Source organism: Thermobia domestica, chromosome 11 (genome assembly GCF_964235325.1).
Source record: "Thermobia domestica chromosome 11, izTheDome1.hap1.1, whole genome shotgun sequence".
Taxonomy (NCBI): domain Eukaryota; kingdom Metazoa; phylum Arthropoda; class Insecta; order Zygentoma; family Lepismatidae; genus Thermobia; species Thermobia domestica.
This window is the reverse complement of record NC_137464.1, coordinates 20,527,050-20,554,308: the sequence shown is the minus strand read 5'-3', so window position 1 is coordinate 20,554,308 and position 27,259 is coordinate 20,527,050. Positions and strand designations below refer to the sequence as shown.

The 27,259-nt window shown below is 36.4% G+C and overlaps 1 protein-coding gene across 2 annotated transcripts in view; it reads left to right on the top strand.

The window, feature by feature from the left end:
• Nucleotides 1–806: 806 nt before the first annotated feature.
• Nucleotides 807–27,259, top strand: part of LOC145663961 (uncharacterized) — a 78,125-nt gene continuing 51,672 nt past the window's right edge. The window contains exons 1-6 of one of the 2 annotated variants that reach the window (XM_081730194.1): nucleotides 807–926; nucleotides 6,205–6,619; nucleotides 10,519–10,661; nucleotides 13,139–13,166; nucleotides 17,880–18,094; nucleotides 21,132–22,478. In XM_081730194.1, coding sequence (XP_081586320.1) covers nucleotides 6,236–6,619; nucleotides 10,519–10,661; nucleotides 13,139–13,166; nucleotides 17,880–18,094; nucleotides 21,132–22,478 — 2,117 coding nt within the window. In that variant the 5' untranslated portion in view covers nucleotides 807–926; nucleotides 6,205–6,235. Of the gene's footprint in view, nucleotides 927–6,204; nucleotides 6,620–10,518; nucleotides 10,690–12,995; nucleotides 13,167–17,879; nucleotides 18,095–21,131; nucleotides 22,479–27,259 lie in introns of both variants that reach the window. The other variant, XM_081730193.1, reaches the window with a different exon arrangement.

The following is a 27,259-nucleotide window of genomic DNA, read 5'->3' as shown; positions in this document are numbered from 1 at the left end:
AATTGCTTGAGTTTAGCAGTGCAAGAGTTTGGCTTCTTTTTTCTTTTCTTTCTGCTTTTTTAAAGAGTGCCTTAATAATTTGCTCTGAGAATCTTAACTATTCAAACATTACTATGTTATAAATAAAATAATAACAATAAGACTGTAGACTGATTTTTCATACATATATAAACAAGAAAAACTTACTACGTCATACCAAAAATAATTTACATAATAAAGCTATCAAATTAAAAAAAAAACGCATATAGTGCAAATTCAGAGGTCACTATAGTGTCCACTATCACATTGGTCTAGGGATTTTATTATATCCAGGCACCAGACTGTATTAAGAAAAAAAAAGTCGATGGGCGGGTGAGTATAGACACTATTAAATATGTTGAATGGTGAAACATCATTAAAATTGTTCCGCCTTATGCAGAGTCGTTTTGTCATATGATTTTCGTCATACTAAAGGCCTGACTACTGAAGGAAACATATGTTAGTCGAACTCTCTAGCATGGCACAAATCACGCGTCAGAAGTCAGAAGGACTGTGCATAAGGTCCGTTATGTGTAAATTGAGGTAAATTAATAACATTATTTTCGTCCAGTAGAAAAATTTCTGGGGAGCGCCAGCTTTGCTTCTGGGGGGTGGCCCACCTGGCCCCTTTAGTTCCGCCTATGTGCATTGATGTGAACCGTTGTGACATGTACACCACACGCTCCCATTTTTCCTCAGCTTTTTAAAGGATTAGTCCCTCACATACCTAAAATTGTGATCTGGTTTGCCCTCGATATGGGTAATTTCCTTTGAGTTGGTACCACTGACAGGTATGTCTGGCGCGAATTTCTGAGGCGACGGCAGTAGTAGTACGTTGCTGATTGAATTTGTTTGGTTTAATGTTGATAGCAATATGTGTTTGTGTATATTACGTTAAATTTTAAAAGGTATATTGTTTATTTTACTACTAGTCTTCTTAAGTATTCATTTTTGTGTTGTAATTGTTATTCGTCTGCAGTATTTTCAGAATGTCATCAGTCGTTGTAGTGTTTTTCATTATATGTTACCGTTTGTGAATATGAAATTCATTTAAATTACACGTAAGGCACGTTTTGGTGCCTGATTACTTTCTTCAATTCGAGACATCGATCACAGACTGACGGTTTACCATCTTTTGAAATTATCAAAAATAATTTACCGTTTATATTAATGCCTTGAACCTGGCCACGTATACGTGGAACACTCGATGACATTGAGTTAAAGGAATGTAAGCTCAATTTTTTGATCACCGATTTTGTATCGTAATGATGTTCACTCCAACATCACAAAATGTAGTTTGATTAGTTTTTTTTTTTTTTAAGTTTTGGAAATTGGCAATTAACAACGCGTAGACTGTAACCATGTACATTTCGACTAACGGTAGAGTGTCGATTTTGGAAATTATTTAATTTTCAGCATTTGAAACGCAGAGTAGGTTTACTGGGTACGCATTTCACGATAGATATTTGCCAACTATTGGATGGCTGATAACGAAAAGTGTACTATCCCAGTTTAGATAACCATACTTGAATTCATGAATTATGACATCTCTCCAGGAAATGGGTTATAATGCCTTATTGTTTCCTATTGGGTAGTTACGTTCATGGGTGCAGATTCATTTTAAGAGGGCTTGACCGTTGTTTGACATATGCCTTGAAAATGACAGTCAAAGAAACACGAATCAACCTGTACTAGGTAACAATTAAAAACCACGAATACTATCTGGATAAGTCAGAGCAGGACGAGGCTGGTAGCCGGCATTGTATGCGTCTGAAGAGAGCAGGATCCTAAGTGGATAGTGGAAACCCTTTTCCTCGTGGTACTGGATTCTTTACGTGTCAGGTAGCTTTACCGTAATAGATTATTTACTGTGCATTCACATACAAATTGAGTCTACCATGATTTCCTTCTGGATTATTACGTGCATAGAAGCGTACACTACAGATTAGTTTTTTTTTTTTTTTTTTTTACATCATCAGGGGTGTCAGAGGTAAGGGGTGAGAGAAGAGATATGTTTTAATTACTTATATACACCGCTTTTAAAATAACATTCGATATTTCTTCTTTAAATTTTACAAATCTGCGGAAACGGTACCTGAAATGTGATAGCACCCAAAAGTTGATGTACCATCAAGGAATTGAGTTCTAGACGTTAATTTCATGTTACGGAAGTACGAATTTAAAAATTTGCAGAAGAAATGTAGAAATATGTGAGTAATTATCGGTGCATTTGAAAATGATTATGGAGACGTCCAGATTAATTTCTAATGAAAACTATCAGAAGTAGGAAATAAATGACACTGTTAATAATAATGGCATTTCTTTAAAATACATTGTGGACAAATGTGTTTGTCAGAAGACACTGTTCACAGTACCGTGTATTTATTTATATAACTAAATCGATCTGCAAAATAGTTTTTGTACGGGTCATTCTATTTCAATTCATCCAGGATATGTCACCCATCAATTCAGATTTTCATGCCACTTGGTACAGTAAACTATGTAAAATTTTTCTTTAGCTCATATAGTTTCGGATACATAGGTGGAGCTCCTTCGGGTTTAAGTGTGTAACGTACGCGCCTTTGGTATGAGAGGCCCGGTTAGATTCCCGGCAGGAGGTTATGTGATTCGGTTCCCACGTTAAGCTGTAGGTTTTCGTCTCATATTGCCTTGCTGAGACGAGTCTTATATTAATACGCTGAACTCAAAAAGTCAAGTCAAATCAGAGATAGAGTTTTTCAGAGTTAGAGAAAATCTCTTGTAAATATTGTTTACGATCCTCTGCTTTTGAATTCAATGTTATAGGGTGACAACTCGCATATAATTATTAATCGGTAGACAATACCGATGCAGTAATGGAGTTTCCTTAATCATAGATACATCCATTTGTATTACGTCTTGCAGTGGTTAAAGTACTACTGTATGTGTGCACAGTACTAACTTAATCTAACTTCTCATTTTCCTCTTCAAAATAACTAATCAGAACTTAATGCGTATATAATTCTTTTATATATATTGTAACAGTCTTGCTGTAGTCTATTGTTTAACGCATTTGTCATATACCGATGCTTTACATGATAGCCCATATCTTGTATAAAACATGTACTTACCCTATTGTTCATTGTACAAAAAAAAAAAAAAAAATGAAATGAAATCTTTAAGTTTTACGTCCCACGCTTATGCCGGTTAGGCTAAAGGAGACGGTGATGATGAGAGATGAGTGAAATGGTGGAATGAAGAAAGTGGGAGGAAACGGGAGAACCCCGAGAAAACCCACGAGCACGGTGTTTGTCCACCACAAAGTTCACTTGGCGGGAGCTGGGATCGAACCCGGGACCCCAAGCACCAGAGGTGAACGCTCTACCACTGAGCCACCGCGCCCCCTGTGTTCATTGTACAATCTGAAAATAATAAAGCCTATGGTCTATCGCGAGCGGGAGCTTGATTCTCCAACAGCTCTCGGCCAATCAGAGGACATCACCAACGGTTATCAGCTTTAAAGCTAGATGATTTGGGTCGATGGCCTTAGTTATCGAGGAGTGAGCGAGATGAGCACCCTAGACCTTGTCTACTTTAATCCATCATTCATACATTACTAGCAACAAATATGTACATCATAACACCTAAATGTTGTTTCTTTCTCTTCTGTTTCTGGCGTCTTGCCTGTCCAGTAACACCAATCATCTACCTGCAGAGAGGAAGATATCAGTGAATAATTGAGCTTATCCGCGTCAGTTTTTAATCAAACCAACCAAAGTATGGAGGTTATAAGACAAACTATTTCATCATTTCATCAACTTTGCACATCTGGAAGGTAAAAAAAAAAAAAAAAAAAAAAAAAAAAAATCGAGAGAAATTTTTGAGTACGCAATGTGGAGTCAAAAGTTTAGTTTATCACCAAAAGGCCTTTTGAAAAAAATGAAATTTTGTACTTTGATGTCTCACGATTATACCTGTTAGGCTAAGGAAGACAATAATAAAGTAAGTGAATGATGATGGAGGAATTAGAGAAATGAGGATGTGGGAGGAAACGGGAGTACCCCGAGAAAACTCACGGACACGATGTTGTCCGCCACAAACTAACTTGACCGGGAATCGAACCAGGAATCCCATGCACCAGAGGTAAGCGGTCTACCACTGAGCCACCATGCCTTCCAAAAGGCCTTTTTGTTTCATAATGTACCTGAAAGTATGACCGAAAATTTTGGGGAAAAAACTGAGTTTTCGAATACCTAAGAGCCTATAATTAGTTGTATTGTTAACGGTCTGCTCAAAAACTGTTTCGAGGCAAAATCTGAAAACACATAGGTACATAATTATAGAATTATTAGAAGCACAGAGATCGAATTGTGGATAAGATATAATCATAAAAATTTGATTAACATCATAGCTGTTGCATATTGAGGGCAATTGCAGATTAAGCGTGTACGATTTTACTTTCAAATTGAGAAATGATACACAAAATGTAAAAGATGCACGATTAGACCGGAATTTGAACTTGGATCTCCGGCTTCCCATGCCAATGCGCTAACCACTACAGTACCCAGTCCTCTCCCTAAACAGCGAAATATTCTATCACTCTTGAAGTTGGTTGAATTTGCACCTAAAGAAGGATTGGTGTAATATAAAGTCTGTTATTTTCTCCATTCACCAATATAATATATATGTAGTTCGGGGGCTTGGGTGATTGGTTGATTTTAGCGCACCATAGGCATGGACTTAGAGCTTAACGTAGGATCCGAACCACACGAGTTTCCACCGCGAATCGAACCCATGCCTTCCGACGCTTCCGTTTACCATATAGCTACGAGGGTGCTGCATAATACAAAAATGTTCTGTAATGTAGACACTGTGTTCAGGGTACAAAATTTCAAAGTCAGACACACTCGCCAATCCAAAAATGATGGTCGCCAGTATCTCTCACGTACAAATTATGAGATATTCGCCCTCCCCCTAAGGCCTTTTGTTTGACAAAGAAAGAGATTACATCAGGGCATAAACTTTCAAAACCAGACAATTAAATTCAGGATAATGAATTTTGAATTGGACAATTCATATACATGTTAAAAAATATCTTACCTTAAGACATCACGTTTGTGTAACGCTCTCTTTCTGCACTGAAGTACCAGTTGTCGACTGCAGTTTTCAAATCAAAGTCCTTAAGTAAAGGGCCGTTGATGGAAATTGTCAGCAAATCGCCCAGTGTGTCCGTCTTCAGTGAATTCCTGTGGGTTGCTGAGGCCTCTCTGACAATGAAGCAGTACTCACAGGTAAAACTACAAAATATGACAATTGGAAGCAAATTTGGGAATCTTTTAATGAAGTTTTTACAGTAAATCTTTTCTAGTATCTGATTCAGCGTCAATGAAGAAAACAAGTTTATATTCTGCCCACTCTGGTAAGACAAGTTCCACTTTTTCACTGTATAAAATCTGGTTGCAAGTGCTTAAAAAGCAGTTTTATATTTTTCACAACTAATTCTTCTTCACTATCAATGTCCGTTTGTGAAGACTTCACATTCCGTGTTTTTTTTCTCATTCAGTGACAATTATTTTCGTGCGAAACAGAAGCTGCACAGTTCTGTGAGTTTAGGCAGAAACCTTTCCTACTGAATACTGGTCGCCAGCGGCGACCTGCCGATCGGAAATTTTGCGCTCTGGTGTTGTTCAGACACAATAGAAGTTGTACAACCTTGTGATCTGAGTGACTGAACGAATACAAGCCTGTTCAGGGAGCAGACTGGGCAGCGTAGTGGTAAACGCATCGACACGGAAAGTCGGGTTCGAATCTCAGTCCAAGCGTGCTTTTTTTTTTCGCTCGTTGCGTATCATTGAATTCGCATCTAAAGAGAAATAAAAGTATTATTTCCTCCATTTATCAATATAGTCAAATTGGGAAAATTGCATTCTTTCTCATTTATGCTGACATTTGATATTCTCACAATATGAAAACGGAGTTTACTGCGATACCTACTAAAGAAAACGGAAGTTATCGTTCATACCGTGGCTCTTAGTTCAATACAACTCATTTCTGGGTACGCCAGTTTATGTAGAAATTTTTGCGTGTGTTTTGAAAAATTATTGCTTCTTTATTGACATGCATTTATTATATGCTCACGTTGCCTGTAGGATTTGTAAAGTTTATTTTAATTGCCTATTAATTTTATTATTATTTCTCAATTTGCAGCTCGTTTTGTTGATGTTGAGACCAGATCAAGATGGCTGATATCGTAGATACTGTGATTCCAGTATCTTTGACATTGGCAAACGATCCTAGTGAAACCAAAGCAGGTTATTCAGACTCTGAAGATGAAGGAATAATTGTACGTAAGAAGAAACATACTCAGCATGTTTTTGATAGTGATGATGATGAAGGGATCGTAGCCAGATCGGAAAAGAAATCCAGAGAATCTTCTTCTGAAAGTGACGAGGAGACGCCTGCAGTTGCTCAACCAGTTAAAAGAAAGAAGAGGATTCTACGAGGGGATGATGCAGATTCAGATGACGGAGATAACCAGGGTGCGGAAGAAGCTCAACTTAAGTCGGACGGTTCTGAAGATCCTGTAGTCGAAAATCACAAATCTGATGAACAGAAAGTGAAGGTAACTATTTTTGAATTATCTACTTACAAAAGGTATAGGGTACATATTCGTAAGAAAAGTGGCTTACCTTGTGTCTCCGTGTTTGTTACTTTACTTGAATATTTCGGTCCTCGCTGGGAACGTGATCAGCCGGTACTCCCGTTTCCTTCTACATTCTCATTCCACTAATTCTTCCATCATCATCATCATCATCTCCCTTAGTCTAAAGGACATCATTTTGGGACGTTAAACTGAAGGAATTCATTTTCACTTACTTTCATTCGCTTGATTTGAGAAACTGAAGGTGGGTTTAAAGTGCGAAATGAAATTGGATTGTTGATAAAATGAAAGCAATGGGGTTTCAAGGGATGCCACTCAAAATACAGTTTAGCTATTTAAAAAATAAAATAAAGTGATTGGATTTCCTGGTTATCATATGGTAAATAAAGGAAACTGCCAATTTTTTGTCCCTCATACTGTATTTTCTACGATGTGAATTTATTGGAATTCAAATATGAAAAAAGTATTTGACTTGACCGAGAGTAGAACCCATGTCTGCTGCTTACGTTGCTCGTTCGATTCGCTGTTTCGTCGAACATTTTTCACTCTTGGAATTAATATCATTTATTTTTTTCTATAGGGTACAGTTATGTGACGTAACAATTGAGCTGAAGGAGCGAAGCTGAAACGTTCGCTGCTTGCGACTTGAGATCCGAGAATCTGAATGTCCAGATTTTATGTAAGGATAGCGAATATCAAAGATAGGTTAACCAGTAAAGATGTCTGGTTAATTCTGTCTCTGAAGTTCATTATCTCAGAATATCACCTTTCTTGGTTTGCAGCATTAATGTTCCTGTTCGAGTGCTGTGGCTGGCCATCCTGACTTTGTTTAGGAAGTTTGCTTAGTTCTAAGATATAGGCCAGGGATAAGGTATAGACCCTGGCTGACTTCCTTTCCGCTGTTGTTATAGTTGTTGCCTATTAATGATTCCTGTGTCAATGGACATTTCCTTTTTAACCAAAGGTTGTAATTTAAAAACACCATCGTGTAGAACTAGTCTTCAATATACCACATACCAAAAATCTCAGAAAAATATGTCTTCGTTACGGAGATATAACGATTCAAACAATGGAAAAGTGAGCTGCTTACGTCACGGCAACACAGACAAGGGTTTTGGCGTGACGTCACAGGTCCGTAGCGCTCTGTGAGTGTCATTGGAAGCTTTAGGGAATCTTTTCATATTGCAGTTTGTCACTGCAAACTACAAATAGATTTAGTAGAATAGTGAAAGGAAAAATGGCAAAATAAGTAATACACTTACTGTATATAAACGTAACATGTTAATAAGACCTATTTTCCTAGCTTGAAATACATTAATGGTCATTTGTAATATTCTGTCATTATAAATATTTTAGATACTTATACACTTAAGGAGGATTACTTTACTATTGTATTACCCCAAAAACATTAGAACCTAAGCACTATATAAGTTCATGCGCAGATTGAGAATATCTAGGCCATCATATAGCTTTCCTTTATTGTGAAGGTTTGCCGTGAATCTCCATGCTATTATACTAAGGCTACAAATAAGCACTTTCTGCACCAAAAAGCTCTTAATCCCTTTAAAAATATTCCTATTACATCCTTTCATTTTTCTACTATTTACTCTGCATATTAGCAATCGGTTACCCCACACCATTGCTACAACTATTCTTATCTTAATGCTACAAGAATCGTGTTATATAGCGCTTTACTTTCTTATATTTCTATGAGAGAAATGCTTGGTTACCGCGGTGGTTTGAAGTTGAAGGAAGCCGTAGCGAATAGAGGCAGACAGATGGTTAGGCTGCCAAAAGACCATCATAAACAAGATAAGTGCCCGAGAATTTTTCTTGTGACCTAGGCGCCGGTTCTCAAACCTAGGCACCATAATACAATTTCATATATGGGCCTTCATAATTTTATTTTTGATTTAATTTATGACCCAGACTCCTATTTCCAATCGCCTTGAATACCTGGCGTCCAGGATTTTTCGAGCCTGAACAAGAGGAATATTGACAGAAATTCATTGTGTGTTACTTATGTTGTTACTTGAAATCTTGAGCCTTTTCTTTTCAATAACCTCACACGAAATAGTGTTCTAAGTATATAAACATAAGTTTATTTATATTCTTCTCCCCTTCAGATAGGCCAGTATCGCCCTGAGACTGCCCCCCTAAATTTTTACTGCCCCCTAAACTTTTCAAGGTAGGCTTGCAAATAAACCATAATATGGTGATGAACTATAATATGGTTGGATTAGCCCCCCTAACTTCTACAGGACCGCCGTACATTTTTGGGGTGGCTTCAAGTCTGCCCTCAGCTCTGAGATGATTAATGTTTGGTATACGGTGGTACGTTTGCAAAAGATTATATCGTTAAAGGTATTGCGTTTTATGTTCTGAGCTTGACAAGTAAAAAAAAAAAAAAAAAAAAAAAAAAAAAAAAAAAAAAAAAAGTTCAGCCTTTGATAAGTTTCGTCCAATAGATTGATTTCTCTTATATTGTTTCACTCACTGGAACAGAATATTGTGTTCATTACTCGTCATGACATATCACAAACACTCATTATCAAAGGACACAGTGGATCAATAGTGGAGTGCTCACCTCTAGTGTGAGTGGTAACTGGTTCGAATTCATGCCGTATGAATTTTTGATGAACAACATCGTATCCGTGGGTTTTCTCACGATTCAGACGTTTCCTCCCACATGACCATTCTACCGATTCTTTTATAATCATTCACTCTCATTAATCATCCATCTCCCTTTGCTTACAGGATAATTCGAGGAACATAAAAGTAGAAATTTCATTTTATTTTATTCAGTAAGAAGCCACTATAACTAGTTTATCGTTACTGTGAGTCCATACCTGTTTATTTGTTGGTTTTAATGTAAACTCATGTGTTCAAAACAATTCAGTCAATTTGTAAATGTTCACATAGACTAATATAAGGAATTTACGAGTATGTTTCATGGGCTAAAGAAAACGACAATAAGCGCGAAGATATTATGATGAAATAATATTGCTAATGTGTAGTTTGATAATAGCACTGGTAAATTATCAGAATGCTCATGAACATAACTATCATCGTAAGTTTGTGCGTCCTTGTGTTGAACTCAATAAAGAATTTAGATTATTTTTACTTGGAGAAATTTTTTTCCATGTATTAATTTCCTTAGGCATTCCCCTGAGCGCCTAACTATCGAATCCACGATGAACTTGCAAAAAAGAAATTAGCACTCTACTATCAAATAACTATGCTTCTATATTATTCATTTTTTCCTTAAGAATGAATAAAATTCACTTCGTAAGAGCGGTCGGTGACCGAAACATGAGAATATTAATTAGTTTCTTACTTCAGGCTGCAAACAATATCAATAATATAGCAAATTAGTACACTTCAACTTTGTACTAAGATAGTCAAGTATATTCAAATAATTGATAATAAATAAACAAATAGCATGCTTTTTAAATAAACCTTAAATTCAGTTACTTTTCTTATTCTTTGTGTTATTAGCAACGTCGTACACATTTGAAAAACATGCATCGTATCTTTCGCTAAGCCGTTTATCTAGTGAGTGGCGCAGACTTTTTCCCCTGTACCGACCTGTGATGTACAAACATGGTGGTCGTTGTTTTAAGCGCACGAGTAGCAGACCGGAATTCAATCGCAAATTTCGATTAGTTAGAATCGTCATATGAGCGAAAGGAAGTGTTTTCCGTAATCAGCTAGCTCTGATTTTTTTTTTTTTTTTAAGAGCAATAAAAAAATCAGTGGAAATGTCCATTGTCGTTGCAGGCTGTATCTGTAAGTGTAAATGCAGTAACTCTAAATAATTGTGACAGCTTACATTTTTACTTTTTACTTATTTGTTTTAGAAGTTTCAGCTTCCACTAGATAGTGATTTATATGATGCCGAAGGTTCTGATGATGATGAGAATCGAAAGTTCCATGATAATGAAAGTGAAAATAATGATGAAGAAGAGGATTATAGTTTGGAAAACATCAAGAAAAAAGTTAAGGGAAAAGCACAGAAAGCAAGTAAACAGGTAAGTGAGAATAGTATATATTGATACATGTTGTTACTTATTGTCCTTTTTGTTAATTGAATCCTGATTTAGCTTTTATGATTTTCTAGTAAAACGACGAGAGTTTCTGAATAGAGTAACAGTGAGCAGTCGATTGGGGAAAAGCACTGCAGTGCATTATCTAAAGATGTGTTAGTAAGTTTAAGAGCTATATATATATGTTATATAACTGAGTTTTTACATTTTGTGTTCTATAGTGTAATTTAATGAAATTCAGCGAATGAAAGTGCATGTCTGGGCGGCGAATTGAGGCCTGCGCTAATTACGAACCTACACTGGGCTTCATAACCTACGTGTCTTCTGGGGTCAGATTTCCAATCTATTGCTTATTTTTCACTTTTTAAATATTAGTAAGTTGATACCTATAGAACATGTGGTGTGTGAAAACAATGATTGTTTCATTCATTTATCATAGTGCTATAAAAGTGTTGAAACATCTGAATAAAAGCGCAAAAATATATAACGTAGGAAAAATTAACATTGTAATTTTGTGATGAAGGTGGGGAATATTTTATAGGCTATGTGACAAGGATGGATTCCGTCTTGAAATTTTAAATGGAAACCATTGCTTGATGCATTGTTCTTATGTGAAAATTTCTCATGAGTTGAAAGGTATGTATGTTTTTGTTCTAGCATCAACCATGACTAAATTATAAGTTTTTTATTTTATTAATACATTCATTTTTTACTGTTGTATGTGAGGAACTAACACAGCATGGTTATGACTCACGCAAAGCTAACTGAGATGTTGGTTTCAGAAGAGCGAAGCTCATGGGTAATAGTAGATTATTTTATTCACCGTTATCCGAACAAGGCTGTACCAGCAACGTTTCAAGTAATTGTAAAATTTAGGAAAGTGGGTCTGTGGCTGATGAACGGAAATAAACCTCGCTACGTGCATTGACAAAGCAACACCAAGAGCAGTATTGGTCGTATTCTGATCAAGCTGTCTGACCGAAGCACTCATTGTATAGTAATCCATGAAAGTAGAGTTAACCGAGCGTCCATTGTGCATATTTTGTTCTGAAATGTATGTTGCTCCTGTGAGCTCCCAACATCAATAGAGGTATCTGATTAATCATACCGTTATGGCAAGAATATCTTCCTTTGCTCAACATTGACATTTATAATGAAGATCCAAATAATATGTGGATGGTGTGAGTTCGTATATTTCGTACACTGCCATCTAGCGAGCGTATGCTAGTAGTTACTAGTGTTGTCAACGGCTCCAGCGGCTCGGTCACGGCTCAATCACCACCGAGCCGAACCGAGAAGTGAGCCAACAGCTTACCCAACCAAGCTCACCCGAGCCGGCTCAACTCGATGACTCACCTGAGGCGAGCCAACGGCTCATTCCAATCGATCCGGTTCGAGCTGTTGGTTCAGTTGAACGGAACCAAGCCGGTTGACATTACTAAGGGTTACCATTCTTGCTTCGCATTCTAGAGATTCTCGGTTCGAATGCACTGGCTACAATCTTGACAATTTTCTTTAGGAGGTTTACTCAGTTGTACAACGCGAATGGCAAGATTGTACCTTTCAATATAGGCCCTGGTTGATTTCCTTTCTCATTGTTGCCATAGATGTTAACTATTAATGATTCCCATGTACACTCATGTCCAAAATGATTGTCGCATATCTATAATTGTCTTCTTGTAAGAATATAATTTGATAATGATGTTGCAGGGAACTTTTAATACTGATACTATGTGTATAAATCGGGAAATGTATATTTGTGGTAAATTTCATAGGAAAGGAATTATAAATACGAAAATTAAAATGAGTAAAACAAAATGTTGCTAAATGGAGCAGAAAGTTTTATTTTCGTTTTACTGTTCTTATTTACTGCTCTTTTGTCATGAAATTTGCCACATACATGCCTTTACCGATTATACACATACTAACATTATAAGAAATACCAGGCGAATTCGTTATCAAAACATATTTATAGACATGCGATAATTTGGACATTAGTGTACATAGGTAAATTGTTCTACCAGGCTGTCTGTTAGTTTATAAATAAATAGAAATAAAAAATACACCCTGAACAGTTAAGAACTAAGTTCTAAATAAAAGACATGGGCCACTGGTGTGCTTGAGCCCCAATAGAAATTTTGCCAAATTGCCTTGGTTAATTTTTTAGCAATCACATTCTTTTACACAATAGATCAAACACTGTTGTCCGAATTATTTAGACTTTCGATGGTGACGTGGTGTAGTAGAAAATAAGTACAGTATTTCAGAATCTTTCGTATTTATTATTTCAGAGGTTTCAGCTTGCACTAAATAATGATTTATATGATGCCGAAGGTTCTGATGATGAAGATAATAAAAAAATTCATGACCATCAAAATGAAAATAATGATGATGAAGAAGAATGTAGTCTAGAAAACATCAAGAAAAAAGTTAAAGGAAAAGCACAGAAAGCGGGGAAACAGGTAAGTGATGATTATGAGATGCCATTATCTATTACCCTTCGTATTGAATGAATTACGATAAAGCTTTTATTTGAATTACTTATTTTTTTCTCGTTGATCCAGTGTCGTAAGGTCGCTGATAATAGTCAACAAAGTATCTTCTGAATAGAGAAATAATGAACTGTGGATCAAGAAGAAAACCGCAGTATATTATTTGAAGAGATGTTAATAATTTTAAAAGCTATATATATGTTATGATTTATGAAATGTTGAGGAATCGGATTTATTATACGCCACGCTCTGTTCTCTATAGGTACTAATTCATTGAAACTGAGATTGAAAAAGGTATAACACATACAGTCAAATCTGATTACGAAGTGGACTGGTTAACGTAGTATTGAACGTAGCCAAACTGGAGACTGCGTTCGATTCGCGGTTCAATCGTAATACTTTTCATTCTTTGAATTTTATTAGTTTCGCACCTATGGATAGAAGTCTTCGGATAGAAATAACACATCAAAAGTATTTCTATTCGCAGCCGTACCCCAAAATCTCTGTGCGTATCCACAGATATAAGATATTAAATTTCTGCCCGACAATTAAGTAATGAGACTGATTTTATTGTGACCAAACAGACATAGATAATATAATAATGCCGGTTTATTATTCAAAGTACATCCCTTCTGCGTCAATACAGCAAGTGGCACGATCACTCAAGAAGTAGAACGACCTCTGCAACTCAGTTTGTGGTATGTTCTGTAATGCTGTTGTCACAGCTGCTTGGATGGCTTTAACTTCGTCAGAAACTCGTCCTTTTAATGGTAACTTCAGTTTAGGAAACAGAAAATAGTCGCAAGAGGACGTATCTGGAGAATATGGGGGTGCTGCAGCACACATACTTGTTTTTTGGCCTATTGTTTCTGAACAAATACTGCCTGGTAGGCGGGTGCCTTGTCATAGATAAGGAACCAGCAGGCTGGAGCTGAGTATTTAGGCCGAACACGACGAATTCCCTTCATGAAACGCTCCAAAACGCTTTAAAAAACTGGGCATTTATTTTGTAAGCTTATACAGATGTTCCATGCTGCTAGCGTAAGGAGGACTTCTCAAGTGTCTGCTGATAATGGCTTCGTATTTCCCGTCATTCTTCGCGCGCAACAATGCGGTGTTGCCAGATTGTAGAGGAGAGATTACTCTTTCGAACGCACATATTGGTTTACGGATTCCATTCACTGTTTTGTCACAGTAAAATCAGTTTCATCAATCAGACGGTGTACAACTTGTTTGTTGTATGACAATTGTGATTTCAACAATAGTTTTTAACACAAAAATTGTAGTATCTCTCTTATAGATTTGTGGATCCCATTATGTAATATCAATGACATTTAAGCTAAACATATAGTGTTTTCCTATTGTATGTAAGTCGACTATATTAAATAAAATTAAACAAAATTTATGCAAACACAAACTACGGAAGTAATGGAAAACATACATGGGTACTTCAGGTTCCCTCAAATGCAGATTTCTGACAACAACAAAAGTTGTTATTATCTCGTCTGTCAATTAATTTTAAAGAACATCGCTGTTTTCTGTATGTCAATATTCATAAGGTATGAGTGTCTTTATTCAGAACGCAGAGGGGAAATGGGAACAAAAGGCCCTTGAGAATGGTGTATAAACCACCCGAAATAACAATTTTACTTTCTTGCAATTGATTCCTGAAAGTCTCTTGTACTTCCTAGCTTTCGGCTCTCCCCTCGAGTCTTGTTTACGGAGGATAAAAACAGGAGGAAAAATAATATCAGAAAAATAAAAGGGACGGATTCACCGGGATAGAGTTTTTAGGTGCTTGTCACGCGTCGAATGGTGGAGCAGCGCACTGTACTTTATTTTTGTATTCTTTTGTTCCAGAAGTGAAGATTGCCAGCTCATGTTGATATTTATGTGCCAATATTTTATGTACATTGTCAAAACAATTAAAGGAGCAAGCCAGGAAAAGCAAAAACGACCTAAGGAAATCGAAATTGACGATGTGTGTGGTTAAGAGGGTTGTTGCCGTGATCACTGCAGTGATCAACACTAACAAACCCTAGAAGTGATCTATGCACTTGAATGAAACATATACAGGAAGACATCACAATAAGATGGCCAGGGTTGGCTGGTTTAAACCAGCTGGTTTTTTTCAAAAAAACCAACTGGTTTAAACCAAAAAACAAAAAAATGTTCGTAAAAGTGTAAGTGTTTGTAAAATCTTGATGAACACACATTTGTGGGTTATCACGTTTCACTCCCGTATATTATTCGTATTATATTCAGACCTAAATTCCCCATTCATTACTCAAAAAGATTATACTACAAAAGCAACTTTTTTTTACAAGTTTATAAATGTTTATTTTGTGATGTTTTTGCAGTTGTTATTATTGTTATGTAATTGCAATCGAAGAAAAATTCTAAATATTGTTTCGTTTCAATGTTTACTATTGATAAAATACATCGAAAATGCCGTACTTTGTGTGTGTGTGTGTGTGGGGGGGGTCATACAGACCCCACGAGAGGCATTTAGTGAAATAAGTATCTTTGGTATCTATTTATGTATAAATGAGTCTGAGCCAAAGTGGACTCAAATAATTCGTATCTTTATTCCCTTTTCTTATTGATATGCAGATTAAGTCGGTGTATTTTTTAATTTGGACCAATAAAAGTCGTTGTTAACTAACTTGAACTAGATTAGTTCTTCTGTACTCCGTCGTACTTTGAAATTGTTCATATGTAATTAATTCTGTGTAATGGTTTCACTTGTGCAACTGTTTATCTTTTTGTCCTTCTGAAATGACTCTTGACAGTTATATTTAGAAACATGTAAAGATCAGTACAACGTATTTTTTTTTATCAGGATTCCTTCGTGAGTGAGTCGGCAGACGTATCGCATTTGTGGCCAATTAGTCCTGGTTCCGAGTTCAAATGGAGGACAATTTCTCTCGGATGTAACTCGAGAAGCGGTTTTTATTCCGCTTTAAGCCTATGTGACCCCTTCCAGCATAACCCGGTTGTTGCATAATAACATCAAGGCGAAACAAACTTATTTCTGTCCATATATGATATGAATATATAGAGCAAATCATTTAAACCATAAAAACCTGGTTTAAATAAAAAAAACTGGTTTAAACAAAAAAAAACGTTTTTTTTTGTTTTTTTAATAAAAACCATGGTTTTTGCCAACCCTGAAGATGGCAGAAATGTACATTTTCACAATTAAACATATCTCTTATGTGTACGGTTTCATATCTGTTTGGTATTGATTGAATCAGGTTGTTGATACTAACTTGTGGGACGTGTCCCTATTCCTCCAGTAGACCATTTCTAACTGTTCCATGTGGTGTTAGCCTAGTAGTAATACATCTTCCAAGTGTGTACCACAAGTATTCAATGAGATTTAGGTCTGGGAAGGACGCTGGCCCTACTATCCGTTCGGAAGCCTCTGCCTGAAACATGATATCTTATCACATGTGCTTGTTGAGGTTTGGGTTTATCGTCCATAAAAATGCTGATTGCTGCAACCATAGAAAGACCGTGAGGCCTGAGGATTTCATCTCTGTACTGCTGAGCTGTTAGAGTAACGTTCGGATGATCTGCAGGGCTGCGCGTCGTCCAGTACAGATTCCTGCCGATACCATTATTCTTCACCTCCATATTGCGATACTTCCTGCACATTAGGATCGATTATTCCAAGATCCACGTGCTCTCTAGATGGAAATGCGTTGATTGTCTGATTGTAAGCTGAAAAGTAACTCATCCGATAACAAAATAGTGCCACACTCAACATGCCCTCACTCGCTATGTTGAGCATCCCAGTTTCTGCGGGCCCTGTGCTGTTAGACGGTTCAAGAGACATACACCGTCGGATTTCGCGCATAAATATCTTTTTCCTGCGGCGAGTTGCGCACGGTTGGGTTGAAGTCCATATTGCAGGTCAGTTGTATTTCGCCGCCTGTCTCTCCGAACCGATAACACTAAATAACCATCTTCATTTGACTGACGTTGTTCGTGGGAGACCTGTCCTAGTCTCCGATGTGTTGTTCACGACTGTTGAAAGTATATCAAGAGTTTGGAAATGACGGTGCGAGATATGCTGAAGGTCTTAGCGACCACACATTATGTCTGTCAAGCTTCCAACCTGCCTTTGACTTTCCATGCCACAGCTTCTGCTAAATCATGTGCTGCCATTGTTCCTATTCATCACCACACCACACTAGCCCACCGTCTTATCGCAAGTTGTGTCTCGTCTCGTGTAATGTCACAACTGCGTTCATTCATGCGGATATCCAGCACAAATGCATCGGAATCATCAAAGTCAACCCCAGAACGAAATGCATCAGATATTTTCATGTCTGTCGGTCGTTTTTGCGTTTCATGCCTTGCTCCTCTAATTGTTTTGACCAGTGTACTTTTTAATTACTGTCTCCAATTCCTTGCTTACCCATCAAATATCTATGTTGTGCTTTGATTATTATTATTATTTTTTAATAAAGGAAATTTAACAGGTTTTCAAAGTCAGGTCAGTCTGTTTCATTCTTGGTTCTGCTGAGTTTTTTTCTATGCTTAGATGTTATTTAAGGTATTATCCAATAAATTTGCATCATATACTTCGTATATTAAAATGTTGGAACAAACTATTATTTATGAAATTATTCACGTTGTTAACTAAATATCACTTTAATATGCTGTTTATTTTAGTCTGCACAAACTAAACCGCCTAAGCGCGCCTCAGCTTTGAAAGCAGTTCAAGAAATCCATAGTGAAACCCAAAGAATGATAAGAGAATCCCGAATTTCTTTGCCATACCATCGTCCGAAACAGCGCACGCTGACTGAATTTCTCAACAGACGACATCTTACACCTCTACCAGCCAAATCTTTGCGATTATCATCTGATGAAATTGGCTCAGTATGGTAAGTGCATTTTATTCCTATTTATTTATTTATTTATTTCAAGTGTATGTTGTATTAGTGTTGTTATATTAAAAAATGAAACTACTCCTGGTACGCGAATCCATAACAAAAACTACTTCCCGCTATATATTGCCTTTTTTGCTCTATAGTGATCAGTGAAACCGGAAATGGTAAGTTTCTACCACTTCCAGTGTAAATAGAGGATTAATAGAGGTGGAGATGGAAGCTATGCTTGGGACGCTGAATCTACAGGGTGAGACAAAATTCCAGCAGCACTCTTTTGTTTTTGAAACGGCTTGAGGAAAGACGACGAAACTTTGGATGTGAGTAATAGGGGGTGGGGACGCCAGAAATACTGATTTCATTACTGATTAAATTTAAGTGAAAAATAACTTCAGATTCGTATTTCTGGTGAAATTCTAGCCTAAAATCATGTGTCGCATGTCCCCCCCCCCCCCGTCTCACTTGAAATATTGGACTTGAATTCAAAATAGCGGGTTTCAAGATGGCCGCCTGCCAAATGGCACCATCTGGTGCGTCCCCACTCCAGTTACCCACACCCAGAGTTTCATCTTTTCTCAAGCCGTTTTAAAAATTTAGAGTGGTGCTGGACTTTTGCCTCACCCTGTATATAAAAAAAATTCTCGCAATCTCCTACCGTTACCGCAATATAAGATCAATATTGAAACCGGAAGTAGTAGTAATTGATTTGTACCGCTTCCAGTTTTAATAGAGACAGAAGGATGGAGACGCTTCTTGGAGCGCTGAATCCATATCAAAAACTGCAAAAAATGCAATGTATATTACTGGTTTTGCTTTCCAGTAATCAATGTTGAAACTAGAATTAGTACATTTCTTTCTTTCACTTCTGGCTTGAATAGAGTATTATTATTATTATTATTATTATTATTATTATTATTATTATTATTATTATTATTATTATTATTATTATTTTCAGTTGAGAACGCGTCATGATCATTTTATAATGTCGAAGATGATATATCCCAAACTCTTTCCGATTCTGTTTCATAGAAGGCTGTATTCTTCCACTTTCTATATTGTCTTTTATGTAGTTGTTTCCAAAGGGAAATATAATACTAATTTTACTTGGAACAATTGTTGTGTGCTATATTGATAAATAGAGGAAGTAATCGATTTAATGTCAGGAATTCTTCTTTAGGTAGAAATTCAATGATAGACAAACAACGAATAAATAAATAAATAAATAAATAAATGCGTGACTTACCTTGCCGACTTTGGTGCATGGGTCCCTGGTTCGATCCCCGCCCAAGTAAGGTTGTGGTGAACAACATTGTCTGTGGGTTTTCTTGAGGTACTCCTGTTCCCTCACTTTCTCATTCCACCAATTCTTCTATCATCGTTCATTTACCTTAATCATCTCCCTGAGCCTAAAGGATGTTATCGCGGGACGTTAAACTGAAATATTTCATTTCATTTACTATGCCGATGCACTAAGAACTAGTATGTGGTTTGAATGACTGAGCACCGACTTCGGATGATAGAATGTATGGCTATTGCGGATTCGAATCCTGGTCTAGATACGTATTTTTCACTCTTTGTGTATTAACTTTTTGTGTGTTTAATAAATGATGAAGAATAGAGCAGTCAGATCAGAATGCGAATAAAACCCCCGTACACACGGCATTTGTCCACTACAAAGCCCATTTGGCGAAAATTAAAACCTATTAACTTTGGTACCTGTCTGTTAGAACTTAACTCATTGAAACAACGTTATGCCGACCTTGTTAATTTATCGTGTATGTTGGACGTTTACGTGATCAGAACATTTTACTATTTAGAGATATCGATAGATACAAAGGAGAAAGGGAAGAAACGTGTCTAGTGAAACATGTTTATTGTCGCATATGAACAGAGCAGCATCATTAACCTTTATACACTGAACAGGGATTTGAACGAAATCGTAGACTCGAACGTTCGGGGCCCTGGTAACCCCTAATTATCACAGGGTAATGATTAATACCTCGTTGGAAAGTTTATGGAACAATGGTTCCAACTGGGGTAACACTTGTGCAATTCCCGCCCTATTCGTAGAAGGAGAAAAATATCAATAAAAGAATTTGAGGGGGACTTGGCAATCTTTACGCTGACAAAATGAATCTAATGTGTAGGAAATATACTTGTGACAATAATATATATATACATATAAAAAAAAATGGTAGCCATTGCTGCAATACAAAGCGAGATAAAAATTCAGAGCAAAATTCCTATAATAACGCCCTGTACGTCATTTTCGAAGGGCTATTGTAGACCTTCACGTTGTTGGCCCTGGCGACCTTAATTATCAGAGTCATGGTTCATACATCGTTCGAAAGCTTTTGGATCACAGATTCCAAAAACAAGAATTATGCTTCTATTTCAATTAAGTAAAAATATAACTTGTCGTATTTGGAACCGTCCAGAAAATAAATGTAATTTACGTCAAAAACTGAGACTCAAAAAATTGGATAACTTTGCCCCTTCCCTATCCCCCCCCCCCCATATAAGCGACAAATACTTTTGCAGGGTATTAACTTGTAGTGAACTCCTTCATTGCTTCACATACCAATTTTTACGACTGTACCTCCGTAGGGAAAATGAACCCCCACACAAACCTGATAGGAAAAAAAAATTCACGAAATTTACTCTCCCCTATCTTCACCGTGGTACCCTCCGCATACATAAAATGGATATCGGCGGCAAGATTCATCCTTCGTGAATACATTGATAACAAAATTATTTTCCTAGCTTAATCAGGGGCTGGGCTATTAGGGTTTAAAGCCTTGATGCAGCAGTTGCGACCTTCGGCATTTAAAGGTTAAGCCTTTCCATTCATATTCTATATTGAAAACATTTGATAATCCAGTTCAGAGAGATTTATGGAGCTATGGATATCGTTTATTTTCATCACATGTTCGAATCTTATTTCTTCTAGGGAGTTTATGTATGACGATTTTACGAGAATGTTTCAAAATGTGTTGAATAGGTACTAACGATTTCTTTTCTCTTTTTATTACAGCAAACAGTTAGAGGAAAGAGAGAAAGAAGTAGAGGAATTCTACAAGTCTGAATCCGACGATTCCGATGCTGAGGCTTCGAAGCCAGAAGCTAATGTGCCCCCTTCTGAACATACAGAGCAGAGTGTAATGGATCAAGACAACGAGAATGCGGAGAACGGTGGTTGTTCCCAAGACAATCAGCACGACTCCGGAATTTGTCTCAATGTTCCATCCAGTGATAGTTCACAGCCAAACAATGACTCACAGTGCTTTGATTCTGTTCCTGTTTTGCAAATCCTTGAAGCAAATGGAAGCAAGGAACTTATTTCTGATAAGAACAATGAGGGGACAGATCAAGATCTTAATGCACAAGGTATCATTTGTGAAGAACAAAGTGCATTGGACAATTTAGAACAAACTCCGCAGTGTAATGTGGAACAAGCTGATATAACTGAAAATGGTGAATCTGTTTCGAAAGTGGACAATGACAGTGACTTAGCAAATGTAGATGATATCAGTGATTCTAAAGATATTGATGCTAATAGTGATAGAACTAAAGAACCGGAACAAGTGGATGATATAACTGATAGTGATAAAGTTATGAAAGATGTAAATGAAACTGACTCGAACGAATCAAACAACGAGGAAGTAGTTATTAATAAAGTATTGGATTCAGTTGAAACTGAAGGGTTTCAAAGTGACAGTAATGATGCTGATGACGATGCTTTGTTAAATTCCGATTCGTCTGATTATGAACATAGTGAAAACAGTGGATCAAAAAAGCAGAACGGAATCATAAATGATTGTTCTGTCGTGAGTGAGCAATCAGCTTCCCTTAAAATAGATTCGGAGGATTTTCACTTAAAACTTGATACAGAAACTTTGAACCAAGAAGCTTCAAAAATTGTGGCGACAGAAAGTGATAGTGGTATAAACTGTGACGATTCAGCCGTTCAGCAGTTTTCTTCGAACAAAATGGACTCGCAAAATTTCCACTTGAGACTGGACTTTGATACAGTAAATGATAAAGCCGAACAAATGGAGTGTGAAGACTTGAATAACATAGAAAGTAGTGAGAACAAAGAAAATTCTGATAATGTGAATAACGAAAAGAAACCCAGTAGTATTTTAACCAAGAGTCAAGAGAGGCTTCAAAGATTGGCTTCATGTTTTCAGACTATACGAGACATTCCAATCGTGAAACCTCGGCTGAGTGGCGGGGAGAATAATATCATCGATTTAGAAATAAGTGAGTCAATAAAGAAGACTCCAAGTGCCCAGGGCATTAAGAAGTTTATGGAAAGGTTCTTTGAACATACTTCTGCGAAAAAACATAAGAATACGTCACCGAAAGAAGTGACTCTTAGGTAATGTATAGTAGATTATTTATGTCATAGATATCTACAGGGTGTTCATAAAGTCTGGGTACATGGGAAAAAGCACATTTTAGTCAATTTACAATGTTAATGAATAATATTTTCAACATGATTTCCATGCTGTTTAATGCATAATTTGATGCGCTTTGCAAGAGTAAGGTGAACTCGATGGAATAGGTCTGAATTGTCTTCGATTTCAGCATATTGACCGGTAATGAGTTCTGTCAGGTGGTTTAAATTTCTAATCTTCATCGAGTAAACTTTCTCTTTCAACAAAAGAAATCAAGGGGAAAAAGGTCTGGCGAACGAGGATACCACTCCACATAATCTCTTCTCCCAATCCAGTGAGGAAAATTGTCATTTAATCAATCTCTAACAGCTGCAGCAAAATGGGAAGGGACCCCATCCTGCTGAAACCATTCTGGAAGTCCCTCACCCAAACGGTCAATTTGAGGCATCAATGTGTCTCAGCATGTTCAGATAAGTCTCACCCGTTAAATGTTTATAAAAGAAGAAAGGTCCTAGCACATGAGCTTTCCACAAACCACACCACACCATCACATTTTGGTAGCCCTGCTGTTTAGATGGACTCATTCAATGTGGGTCGCCTTGAGACCCCAGTATCGAAGATTTTGTCTGTTCAGTTCACTGAACAACACACAGTCTTTAGTAAAAGTGATATTTTCATTCTTTTTATCTGCAAACCATTCACACATCTGCATGCGTCTATCGGGGTCATCTTCATTTAAGTGATGCAATATCTATAACTTGTACGTGTGACAGGACACGCTGCCCCATCAGCATTTGTGTACCCGTTGTTTTCGCAAGTTTTGCGTTTCGCTCACTTCGAGCAGTGTGACTGAGCGCTCCGCTCAGTAACCTTCTGAACTCCACCAATGTCTAAACTTCACTGGCAACACTGTCAACACATGATCAGGAAGCAGCAGGTTGAATCGAGAGCAAGAGGAGCAGGTGGCAGGCAGCTGGAAAAGAACAGAAGAGAAATGCAGCTGAAAAATCATTTTAAGTGATGTAATAGTAAACTGAGAAGCATAAGAGGTACGATAAAATGTAAATACGTGCTTCAACCTGCCGGTCAAGGTAAGAAAACTGAATGTGCTCGAAAAATAACAAGTAAGCCATATTCGTGAAGAAACAAGACCCTGCAAGTAAACATCGCATGTTACGTACTAATGTCAACGAAAAAAATTAAAACAAGTGATATTTGTATACGGTATACGACACATTAAAGCATGCTTGGCACTCGTAACCTTATAGGATTCTGTTGATATTACCGTAAAACATATGCGCATATAAAAAGTAAATCTAAAATAGTGATATATTATTTATATAAGCCAATATTATAATATTCATTTCAAATACCTCACTCATAACCTAATCTATTTTATTGGATACTGCATATCAGTGCTACAAAAAGTAAATATAAAGTTTCTTGCGTCAGTCAATATTAGTAGAAGTAAATAATTTGTAGACACTCTAAAGGATCAGTAAATAAAGAACGTCGTGCATATAATGAGCGCACAATATGAACGCATTCCTTTGTATTGAATTATTTTAGTCGTAAGCTCAAGTTTGAAACATATATACATAAAAAGCGCTTAAAACAAAATCAATCTATATTTGATATAGGCCTATATAATAGCGGAATATTACTTCAATTTATAGCTATAAAAATATCCAACAACCACAGTAGTACTATAACATCGTTACGTAACTGCATTATTTCTGGAAACTGTGCTAGCTAACATATTTCTCTGTGAAGAATGTTTGAAATATCAGTAATAAGTTGAATTCGATTTAAATAAAAGTTCGCCAGTCGCGACTATCAAGCGTCAGTTAGTTAGTCTCTTTGCATACAAATTAGTATTTCACTAGTGAATCACCTGTTCAGGCAAAGACAGAACTGAAGATAGAAACAATTATACCAAGCGGCAAGTATAATATAATAGTTTAGTGCATCCGTAAAAAGGAAATAATTAAAAATAAAAATAAATAATAAATATAAAAATAAATAAGAGATCAAGCTTCTCTAAAACAATTCTTTCTGGACTTATGAAATAACATAATTTGCTACTGTCGTCTGGACTTTCCTTTATTCTAAAAAGACTAAATAGTAGAGAAACCTTATTGCATGTATTATTATTATTTTTGTTGTATATAGTATTCTGTGTGTTTCATTGTTCTAAATATCATGATCCTTTTAATTACTTGTCAATCTCAGTTTTATGTTGAACGGTATCAATAATTAAAGTGAGTGACGTTATCAAATCATTATTGAAGCTACTATTTACGTCAAAAGATTGTTCATTTGTGGTGAGCATTATCTGTTGTGTATACGAATACTATTTTGTGATAGAATGTGGTATTATAAAAAAAAATAGTAAATAAATACATGTGGTTTTTAGCAAGTTTACGCAATTGTATTCTGAGAATTCTGAGTCTAGATTGCATCATCTCTCTACGTCCACGCTACGTCTTACAACTTCATGAATAACACCAGTGTGGAGATTTGTATTGAAGGCTCGAATGGTAAGTTGTCGATTACGACCCAAGAGTGTTGTAGTATTAATATTAGTATTCTTATTTGAATTCACTATTTCTTGATACACTGTTTTCGGAGCGTGCGCTCCTGCTACCGAGATTCCGTATAACAGGAGGTTATTAAAATTTTGTTTCATATTTTCGGTGACGATAACGGTGGAGGGTATTAGTGATTAAAATATGAAACAAAATTTTAATAACCTCCTGTTATACGGAATCTCGGTAGCAGGAGCGCACGCTCCGAAAACAGTGTATCAAGAAATAGTGAATTCAAATAAGAATACTAATATTAATACTACAACACTCTTGGATCGTAATCGACAACTTACCATTCGAGCCTTCAATACAAATCTCCACACTGGTGTTATTCATGAAGTTGTAAGACGTAGCGTGGACGTAGAGAGATGATGCAATCTAGACTCAGAATTCTCAGAATACAATTGCGTAAACTTGCTAAAAACCACATGTATTTATTTACTATTTTTTTTTATAATACCATATTCTATCACAAAATAGTATTCGTATACACAACAGATAATGCTCACCACAAATGAACAATCTTTTGACGTAAATAGTAGCTTCAATAATGATTTGATAACGTCACTCACTTTAATTATTGATACCGTTCAACATAAAACTGAGATTGACAAGTAATTAAAAGGATCATGATATTTAGAACAATGAAACACACAGAATACTATATACAACAAAAATAATAATAATACATGCAATAAGGTTTCTCTACTATTTAGTCTTTTTAGAATAAAGGAAAGTCCAGACGACAGTAGCAAATTATGTTATTTCATAAGTCCAGAAAGAATTGTTTTAGAGAAGCTTGATCTCTTATTTATTTTTATATTTATTATTTATTTTTATTTTTAATTATTTCCTTTTTACGGATGCACTAAACTATTATATTATACTTGCCGCTTGGTATAATTGTTTCTATCTTCAGTTCTGTCTTTGCCTGAACAGGTGATTCACTAGTGAAATACTAATTTGTATGCAAAGAGACTAACTAACTGACGCTTGATAGTCGCGACTGGCGAACTTTTATTTAAATCGAATTCAACTTATTACTGATATTTCAAACATTCTTCACAGAGAAATATGTTAGCTAGCACAGTTTCCAGAAATAATGCAGTTACGTAACGATGTTATAGTACTACTGTGGTTGTTGGATATTTTTATAGCTATAAATTGAAGTAATATTCCGCTATTATATAGGCCTATATCAAATATAGATTGATTTTGTTTTAAGCGCTTTTTATGTATATATGTTTCAAACTTGAGCTTACGACTAAAATAATTCAATACAAAGGAATGCGTTCATATTGTGCGCTCATTATATGCACGACGTTCTTTATTTACTGATCCTTTAGAGTGTCTACAAATTATTTACTTCTACTAATATTGACTGACGCAAGAAACTTTATATTTACTTTTTGTAGCACTGATATGCAGTATCCAATAAAATAGATTAGGTTATGAGTGAGGTATTTGAAATGAATATTATAATATTGGCTTATATAAATAATATATCACTATTTTAGATTTACTTTTTATATGCGCATATGTTTTACGGTAATATCAACAGAATTCTATAAGGTTACGAGTGCCAAGCATGCTTTAATGTGTCGTATACCGTATACAAATATCACTTGTTTTAATTTTTTTCGTTGACATTAGTACGTAACATGCGATGTTTACTTGCAGGGTCTTGTTTCTTCACGAATATGGCTTACTTGTTATTTTTCGAGCACATTCAGTTTTCTTACCTTGACCGGCAGGTTGAAGCACGTATTTACATTTTATCGTACCTCTTATGCTTCTCAGTTTACTATTACATCACTTAAAATGATTTTTCAGCTGCATTTCTCTTCTGTTCTTTTCCAGCTGCCTGCCACCTGCTCCTCTTGCTCTCGATTCAACCTGCTGCTTCCTGATCATGTGTTGACAGTGTTGCCAGTGAAGTTTAGACATTGGTGGAGTTCAGAAGGTTACTGAGCGGAGCGCTCAGTCACACTGCTCGAAGTGAGCGAAACGCAAAACTTGCGAAAACAACGGGTACACAAATGCTGATGGGGCAGCGTGTCCTGTCACATACGGATGAAACTTCTTCTCTGCCAGGATTTTGTGGATGGTTGAACTTGGAGCTTTTTTTTTTGGGGGGGGGGGGGGTCTAGCATGAACCTTAGCCAAGACCGTCT